Here is a 9,723-nt window from a genome sequence, read left to right as displayed (position 1 = left end):
AAATTACCCTCGGTTCAGAGCATATTTCTTTACCTTGTATTTTTTTTTACTTTTCAAGGAGCCATGGCCACGTGCCAGCACTGTTGGCAAACACCATGTGTGACCACTGACATCAGGTCTGCAAGGTCTGGGCAGAGGCCGGCACATGTCCTGAATCATGCGAAGAGGCATGCAGAATATAGGCATTTTGGAGGGAACTAAAAACGTGGGTTTTGGACCTTGCCAGGTTATCTACAGCAGAAGGTGGCAAGAGGATGTGGGCGGCGAGACATTCGAGAAGTCATGCCAGATTGTGTGTTGACAGTAAGTACATGTAAAACATTGGTGCTTATGCCAACAGTATTATAAACATCACTTTTGTTTATAAGTCCACATTCTGTTTCTAAAGCAGCTAGTAAATCTAATGCTGTACAGTACAGTTCATGAATTGTTCTAAAATTCTGAAATCATATACTACTACTAGTACTAGTATTACTGCACATTAATTTTTGCATTTGTTTCAGAATGTGCGGAGCAGATACCCCAACCCTCCCAACATCCCATACATGGGGCACAAGAGGCACTGAGAGCTGGGAATTAAAAGAATATACATGTAGTCTACCACAACAGGCCAACTTCAATTACTAGATACATTACTCAATGTTCAAATTGTTCAATATTCCTACCTTACTAGAGTCAATTCCTCATTTTGAACTGTTTTGAAATCTTTGTAATTGTTTGTCTAAGACAGTTCATAATTTGGAAATATTTTGAATATCTAGCAGTGAAATCTAAAAATATACAGAAGAAGACAAGAGTCGGATTAGCACCTACTTTTATGGGGGCAATTACCCACATCTACCATTTGGTTATTTGTTTGAAATATTTCTAAATATTTTGAATAGTGAAAGAAACACCTGGGTAGTTCAAATTTATAGATAAAGAGATCTTTGTACAGCCACTTTTAAAATGTTTCAGAAATATCTAAATGAATTCAAATATATTCAAATTTTCATTTTCAAATTTTTGAAAATTTTTGAACTTTTGTTACTGGGCATTCTTTTCTTCTAAATAATTAAAAAGTATTACAAACATGGAGAAAAAACCCACACAGTGCCGCGGAATTGGCTCTATACTACCATTTACAATAAAGCGCAATATGTTACTAGGCTTGGACAACACTAGTAATGCAGGTTGTAGAAATCCCTCCAAATGTTGTCCCTGAAGGAAGTGTCTTTAGGCTTCAGCACACGCACTGGAGCAATGCGTGACGGTCTCCTGATGTCTTGGTAGTGTTTCACACAGTAGGTGTCCCTCAGCACGTTTGTGTTCTGTGAAATGGAGAAATAAGATACTGTTTGAATAATATTGAGTAATCCTTCATGTTGCACTGTAAGGAGTTACATACACAATTGCCAGAGCAATAGAACTAACATACACAACCAGCAAGAATGTGTCTGACTTGAAAGAGACACTGCAAATTCATCAGTCTGGTAAACTGAAATACATTGTTACATATTTCCTAAATAGTAAAAATCATGACCACTTACTTGTGTATTGATAAACAGGACATGCAATGAACAAAAATTACTGTAACTGCAGCACACATGTAACAGTGGATGAACTGCCTCAACCTTTATTGAACAAAGGAGAGAAAAAGTTAGTTTGCCTAGGTGACCTTTAACTCAACAATGGCATTTCTAACATCTGCCTTCATGGCATACCCAGTCCAAAACTGCAAGTTGCACCCTCATGTTGAAGACACTGTCGCCAAAATGTACACGCTTGGGTGCGTAGATCAGGATGACATTGTTAAAGGACTCTACCATATAGGTGTCTCTGCACTGGAAAGGAAATAAGTTAAAGATTCATACCAGTCTGAAATAGATAAACAATATGGTAAGCAAATGACAATATGAAGGGTGAAGAAATATTTATACTGCAGACAGAATTTTTGCTGTTAGCTTTAGAGAACAAATGGTCACAACAAGACTTGAAAGAGAATGCCTTGTCCATTCTTTCACAATTCTCACTTCAACAACAAGGTACAGGTAAGGATCAAGCACCATGATGTAGTGTTCTGCTCTTTTGTAAACCTCTGTTGACTTCAAGAACTTTGTATATGCCTCGATGGCGTCTGGATCCTTCAATAGGACCTTCCTCGGTCGTCACACGCTTGATTGGCATGGTGTGCCGGCATGGCACTGCTCATGGTTTCCCTGATAAAATACAAAACTTGTATATCAGACACTACCTGTTAATGTATGAATATTGATTTCAAGATACAGTCCCAAGCCAACAATTTTGCTACTGATGCTCCTCACATAAAAACCATCATTACATGTATCTGCTGAGAAACTGTCTTAAACTTCCATAACCTCACCATGTAGTGGTTAACCATGTTCAAAATGGTAGCTCTTATCTTGTCCGCACTCCCTTCACAAGTTTTCATTGCACAGTAGATTCCTGTTTTGGTGGACGCACCTGAAATTTGTTGACTGTTTGTAAGTAGCACACAAATGTCTTTGTTAGTGTATAACATGGAAAAAGTTAAACAACTAATAAAACTATAAAAAAAATGAATCTTTTTAATGCAAATCAACTTCATGAATTAGATGTAGGCACTGTAATTGAAGAAAAACATTGGTAGTTAGCAAAAAACTCAACAGAAGATAATACAATTTTTTGTCATGTACTTCTTATATGTGACCATATTAACACTTTCAGTCAACTGTTGTCAACAAAGAACTATTACATTTGTCTTGCAACTCTGGATGCCATGTCTTCCCCATATCCCGTTGGGCCCCGGTGGCTATCTTCCTCATGTCTTTTGCAACTTTCTTTGTTGCTGTTGGGGAAAATGAATTAGTACTGAGAATTTGTTCCTGCTATAGCTAGCTAAAAAGGCGCATAATTAAAAAAATAATCAGAAATATCAGCTCAAACTTCTTTCCCTACCATGCCATGTATCATTTGAATTCTTCATCCCTTTCTCTTTATACAGCCTGTTGATTACTTGGAGGTTGTCATGTGCTCCTTCAACAACTCTCAAGCCTAACACATCAAAAATGGATGTAGTATTTTAGGTACATCTAGACATCTTATTGGGTAACACACAAACAAGGAAAACACAGAAGGCATTGTCTGCTGAAAAGTAAGGCAAGGAAACAGAATATGCATGATTGGTGGTGCTATAGCTAGTGTTGATTATCAAAGATAAAAACAGTAATTTCCTTTCTTCTCCAAGTCATTCATCACATGCATTGTGCCCTTGGCTTCTCGTGCCTGGGCACTCATCTCAGTTGCCCTTGAAATGGTGGAGAAAGCGATCACCTTGGAGTTACTTTGAAAACAAAAATGAACAGGAATCAGTACAATTGCATATCCTAATCAAAGCTTTGTAATACAGTGTATCACCAAACAAGAAAACTGAAGCACAGACCGAGTGTGAAAACACCACAATAATGACTTCATAGTTCAAACCAAGTGCATTCTGTATCAGTCTACCATAACAAATATTAGCCATATGTTTTACCTCATCCCTAGGGCAGAGACAGTGGTATGTTCGCAATTGGTCACACTGTCGTGTCTGGCATCTGTTATCATGACCTGTTGCAATAGAAAGCATGATTGCAGTGTAATAAGAAAATTTGCAGACATCACCTCAGAACAAACTGTAATATACTGTACTGAAAATTAATAAAAAATATTGATCATGTAACACATCATGATCACTGCATGATCACTATGAGAAGGGTGAAAATTGATAGTTGAACAGAGATGTGAATACAAATCCAACATTGAAAAGGCAGCAGCGTGCTTGTCGATAAGTGCGGTGTAACCTCTTTTCTCATACACTGTACAATACATGTAAAAGCATACAAAACTTATAATATTTGGATGTTTATTCTATTGCTGAACGTCTACTGAAAGTACAATGGTAGCCTGGATGTCAGACAAGGCCTAAGGCATTTTCCAATTAATCTGCTACCTGGCTCCCAAGGGTTCATCTCAAGGAACAACCTGTAACTGTAACTAACCAAGGCAAATACAGTTTCATAGCTTTTACTCGTGGAGTAAAAGGCAACATTCTGTAAAAATGTAACATTGTTATATTGAACACAAGTAAAGTAAACAAGATTTTAAAACACTATATAATAGCCATTGGATACATACTGTTTTTGACATATGCCTCCCCGTTCACCCCGAGTTTGGCAGCTTCACAGAAGGTCTCATACTTGACCGGGGCCATGCCAGTAGACGTGAAGGCGTGGACAACCCTCTGGTTGACATAATACTTCCCGCCCACAGATGAAGAACTATGCCACTTCCACGTGTGCTTTTTTGGACAGGTGATGGTGGCCACAATGACATGTCCATACCTGGAAATTAGTTCACAAACTGTATGATTATATTGGTCAGTGCTAAAAATATTCATGGAAGTGATCTTGGCATGGCATAGATATATGAAAGAAACAAGAAGTTGTATTATGCATAAAGTCATATTGTATTTGCTTCTTCAAAATTTATCCTTAGTTCTGACTTCATTTATTGCCTTGAACATCATTGTATTACTACCCTGATGGACTGAAGAATGTCCACAAGGGCACTAATTAAATTAACACTAAATAACAACATTTCACTAAATAACAACATGGAGATGTAACACACCACTCCAACATCAAGGATCATCAAAACTTATTGTCTATACTCTGTAGTCTTTTATTTAGCCTGTACTAAGCAGAAGACCTTGGCCACTGTTGTAGGTTCTCTGAATGTAAGTTTACACAATACCGCTCCATCTCCTTGATGGAGAGCTCCCCTCCACACGTGTCCCCTCTATCCCCTTTCAAGGCAGGACATGCCCCCAGCTGTGCTAACAGGGTTGACACACAGCTTTGGGTTGTGATGAACAACTCGTCCTCCTGGTTAGCTGCTGTGTGAAGGTTTTTCGCGAAGTTGGGGTGTGCAGTAGGCCTGGGTGTATTTGCCACATTGGCAAGGAGGGTGAGTCCATCTGTTTCATGGGATTTCCTACAATGGAGACAAGAAATGCGTACTGGTGACTCTTATCCTACTCCATATTTCTCCATTTTCAACAGTCAATCCCAATAAACCTTACACCTATCAGCAGTATGCCACAACTAAAGTTAGACTTAGAGTCCAACAGGTGCTATGAACTGCTGCAGTTATCATAAGATAAGGAGCAAACATATTATAGCAAGGTCTGTCCCAACATACCGACTATATAATATATAACATGTAACACAAGGGTGACGACCTTGTGTTACAACATCGAAAAGATGTTGTGTAACGATGGAGAGTTGGGCCAGGATGCTACGACATTTTGAACGCTGCTAACAGCTTATACAACGTGCAAAGTTATAAACCTAACTTGGCCACATCCCGATTCAAGCTACTGACACATGTAACCGTTATACGCCATCACTTTAGTAACGTTTGCCCCCCTCCCCATAAAGACGGTGCCCAAAGTATGATGAGTAAAGTTTAAATTATTCGTTTGGCCCTGATTAAAACTTCTCGAGTTGGATAAGTTCCTCTTGGTTTCCGGCTCAGAGATTGGACTTGAAATGTTGTGAACTTCTTGTCTTGCTCGGCAGGTACGTTATCGATGTCAACAAAGTTTATGTCGGCTGACACTGTTGTTTTACACTGTGACCTCCGCCCCTTTACCCCGAGTCACTCATGACCTCGGGTGATACTGATGACCACAATAATCGCAAAGTTCTGTTGTTCTGACAGCTAAATATTTACAGCCGATCATAATGTTCGTCAGGGAAATGACTTTGCTAATCTACTGACGCTGTTGTAAGGAAAGAAATCAGCCTGTGATTTTGGATAGTCACAAAAGCGCTTGCGGGACGAGGAGAAACTTACGGGAAACGTACCGGTACATGTCCAGTAGATGTTCGAGGAAATCGGCATTTCCTGTTTTGGTGTCTCCTTTCACAACAAAGCCGTCCCTCGCCTTCCTCCAGCTGTCCATCAGGTTAGTTAGCCTGGCCTCATCACCCATTTCAACTTCAATCGCGATGGACTTGGCTGGTTTACGTCCCTCCACACGCCTCTTCTCGTAGAAGCGCGCGCGCTTCGGCGTATCCGCCATGATATTTTCAGTCAACCACCAGCGAGGGAAATTATCGTCTGATAGTGACGTGCGTATCAGATGACGTAGGCGGACTTTTGTAGAAATTTTCAAAAATGGGACAAGGTAACCAAGTCTTTGTAAAAAGGCCCTCTTTATTGTGGCATGATAATCGTGTGGTGTATGCAAGGGAACTATCGTGTATTTTACAGTATAGTATACGTAACTTTACATATAATATAAATAACGTTATATATATGAAAGGACGTTACGTGTGCCGATTTTAAACGGCAATACGGGAAATAATAGGAGGCTGTGCAACAGCGCTCCCCGTACGTCCGTCTCTAACGGCGTCCAGGGCACAACTGGGCGGACCCGGAAGCGGCGCGCTCTTTTACGCGGTACTGTGTTCGATGGAGCAAGGCATGGAGTTTTCTGGAGTATTCGGGTATTATATAGAACAGCTTCGCGTTTAAGGCAATAAAACCCTTAAAAAGGGACTCCCTCCATTGAAATGTATTGCGAGAGGGTTTTTGGGGGTTTACGAAAGACAGGAAATAAAGAGCAGGGAAAGTTTAGGGCCAGGCTACAACTCTGGCGTAGGTGCGTTGAACATGCGCATTAAGTTAGAGCCGGTGACGTCAACGGTGCCCTTAAGGCAATAAAACCCTTAAAAAGGGACTTCCTCCATTGAAATGTATTGCGAGAGGGTTTTTTGGGGTTTACAAAAGACAGGAAATAAAGAGCAGGAAAGTTTTAGGGCCAGGCTACAACTCTGGCGAAGTTGCGTTGAATAAGCGCATAAAGTTGGAGCCGGTGACGTCAACGGCGCCCTTAAGGAATTAAACCCTTAAAAAGGGACTCCTTCCATTGTAATGTATTGCGAGAGGGTTTTTTGGGCTTTACGAAAGACAGGAAATAAAGAGAAGGGAAATTTTAGGACCAGGCTACACCTCTCGCGCAGGTGCGTCGAACAAGCGTATAAGGTTGGGGCCGTTGACGTCAATGGTGCCCTTAAGGCAATAAAACCCTTAAAAAGGGACTCCCTCCATTGAAATGTATTGCGAGAGTGTTTTGTGGGGTTTACGAAAGACAGGAAATAAAGAGCAGGGAAAGTTTAGGGCCAGGCTACATCTCTCGCGCAGGTGCGTCGAACAAGCGCATGAGGTCGGGGCCGGTGACGTCATTGGCGCCCTTAAGGCAATAAAACCCATAAAAACCACTCCTTCCATTGAAATGTACCCACTGTATCAACAGATATATATTTATCCTTTCTATCTAACGTACGATTAACGCGTCACCCCCCTCCCCCACTTTGCCCAAAGACGAGTAACTGGTGGCGAGAGAAAGACAAAGTTTGTAAAATCGTTGAGCCCTGATTGAAGCTTTTAGCTCCAGATCTTATCTCCTCTCTCTGGCTAGCAGATACTTGACAGGAACTGCTGTGGGATTTTTGTTCCGCCTATGATATTCCTCGATACGCATGATGTCGAAGAAGACAGAAGTCTTGTCAGCTCCTAGCCGTGGCGACTCTTGATTCGGGCTAACATTGCATTACCCTCTGCAAGAGTCGTGGAAAGATCCATTGGCAGAACTGCACATTTCGCGTTGGCTGCCCAATGCTCCGTTTTTGACCCGTTTTTTTGCTGTCCCGAGCTTCCCTACAATATAACTCCACAATTGGCCGGGTTGCTGATGTTTAGATCAGCCTAAGTATTCCACAGCGCGACAGAAAAGTACTAAAATAGCTAGTCAGCACAACCGGGCGGCCATCTTGTATATGTCCGCTAACGCCGTCGGGAACGCTCGGTAGCGTCACGATTACCGAAGCCCGACCGAAAGCGCTCCGATCATTTCCGGAAAGCCTACCGAACGATCCCGACGTTCTTCGACTTCTGATGGCTATAAAAGGCGTTCTTAACATCGTCTATGTCCCTGGTCATGCGGGTGTTTATTACAACGAGGTGGCAGACAAATTGGCCGGAATTGCCGTACCCTTTGGTGACATAAAGTTGACTGTGCCCGATGTTGTGGATATAATCCAGAAGAACTGTCTGTCAAGTCACAACGGTCCAACTACTTAGTCAATGACGAGACTTGAAGAGAAGGGAATCAAGAGAGGAGAGGGAGGACGAGTGTACCTTCGTGGGGATAGCAGAAGACGTATGACACAGCTTAAGATGGGAGTCATAACAATGAAGAGTCTGAAGACATTATTGGACATGCTTGAGGGAGGAGGACCTAGGTGGTTGCCGGAGTCATTACTCCTTTGACGTTAGAAAGAAAGAAAGAAAGAACTTCAGCGTTATCATGATTACATTTGGGCTTTCTCAAAGAAGGTTGCTTCTTATAACCACTAGAAATTTATTACATATGGCTGAAATAAAGTAATATCTTTTGGGTAATGATTCCAATTACCCAGAGAAACTTACGCACGTACCGGTATTACGTCCAGCCAGTGGTGGCGAAACGCGGCGTTGCCGCAGTCTCCGCGGCAATCTTCCCCTGCGGCAAACACCTCCATGGCTTCTTTCCACTTGTCCATCAGTGCTTGAAGTCTTGCCTCCTCTCAAATGTGATGTGCCACGCCGGATCACGCCTATTCTCACTTCGGCGGGATCGTTTCTGACCCGCGGCCGCCCGGCATATTATATACACGCTTTCATGTCAAACTTTAGTCACTACAATAAGAATCGTCTAATGTATACGTAATGGAGGTAACGTCATATGTAATACAATCATATTATAAGGCAAGACAAACAATTTTTTCAAAATATTGCCTTTATTTGTAACATATTACGGGGCGTGTTTTGCGTCCGCCTGCCACGACGTTTAGAGCACAACTGAGCAAACCCGGAAGCGGCGCGCTCTTTTACGCGGTACTCTGTTCGATAGAGTGAGGTATGGAGCGTTAGGTCGTTATATAGAACAGCTTCGCGTTTAAAACCAAGAAAGTAAGAGAAGAACAGAAAGATAGAAGAGAACTGTATGATGTCTAATCACACTACTCCGTTAGTCATAGAAATTAAAAGGAAAGACAAGAAGAGAAAGATCGAAATATGGTCACGGACAAGCAGCTACTTCTATGTTCAAATTTAATCCGATACCCTTGGTAGAATGGTACCACATATGCAAGCTAGTAGGATTCTATGTCGATAAGACTCTCTGTTACACTATTATGTAAAGACTAGTTGTGTTGAACCTCACGAGTAAAGGTACATTATTTGTAGTAGCACACTTATCACTATTTTAAAGGAGTACTAACCTCCAGAAGGGGGTGCTATATTTCGACAGGCATTATTTTTGGAAGTGAAAAATGCATATTATTTTACAGTATACACTTAAATGCCCATTTTGCGCGCAAGTCTTAAAACGCATCGAATCCAGGACAAACTCTCCAAATACCCTCAAAACTATCCCAGAATGCACCATGCTACCCCATTGGTGTCTATGTTTTAAACAAAAAGTTACATTACAGACCTAACTTCGGGGGCGATAAGAAATATTCGTACCGTTTTCTGTTCTTTGGTATCTTACCAACCATTGCCCTTCTTGATGTCCTTATCGCCCCTCATTTATGCCGCAAATATTGACGATAAAAAACGGCGTAATCTAGTTATCCTTTCCATAAGTGGCGT

The 9,723-nt window shown here is 41.5% G+C and overlaps 1 protein-coding gene across 1 annotated transcript; it reads right to left on the bottom strand.

Moving 5' to 3' along the window:
* Positions 1-1,037: 1,037 nt before the first annotated feature.
* LOC109464112 lies at positions 1,038-5,183 on the bottom strand. The gene is made up of 3 exons (XM_019761045.1): positions 4,774-5,183; positions 4,156-4,361; positions 1,038-1,310 (listed from the first exon to the last, which is right to left on the bottom strand). Exons 1-3 carry the CDS (start codon positions 4,779-4,781, stop codon positions 1,216-1,218), a joined length of 309 nt encoding a protein of 102 aa, XP_019616604.1. The 5' UTR covers positions 4,782-5,183; the 3' UTR covers positions 1,038-1,215.
* Positions 5,184-9,723: the final 4,540 nt, after the last annotated feature.

This window comes from Branchiostoma belcheri, unplaced genomic scaffold (genome assembly GCF_001625305.1).
Source record: "Branchiostoma belcheri isolate BF01 breed outbred unplaced genomic scaffold, Haploidv18h27 scaffold132, whole genome shotgun sequence".
NCBI lineage: Eukaryota > Metazoa > Chordata > Leptocardii > Amphioxiformes > Branchiostomatidae > Branchiostoma > Branchiostoma belcheri.
Note: the sequence above shows the minus strand (reverse complement) of the source record. Positions and strands in the feature narration are given on the sequence as shown.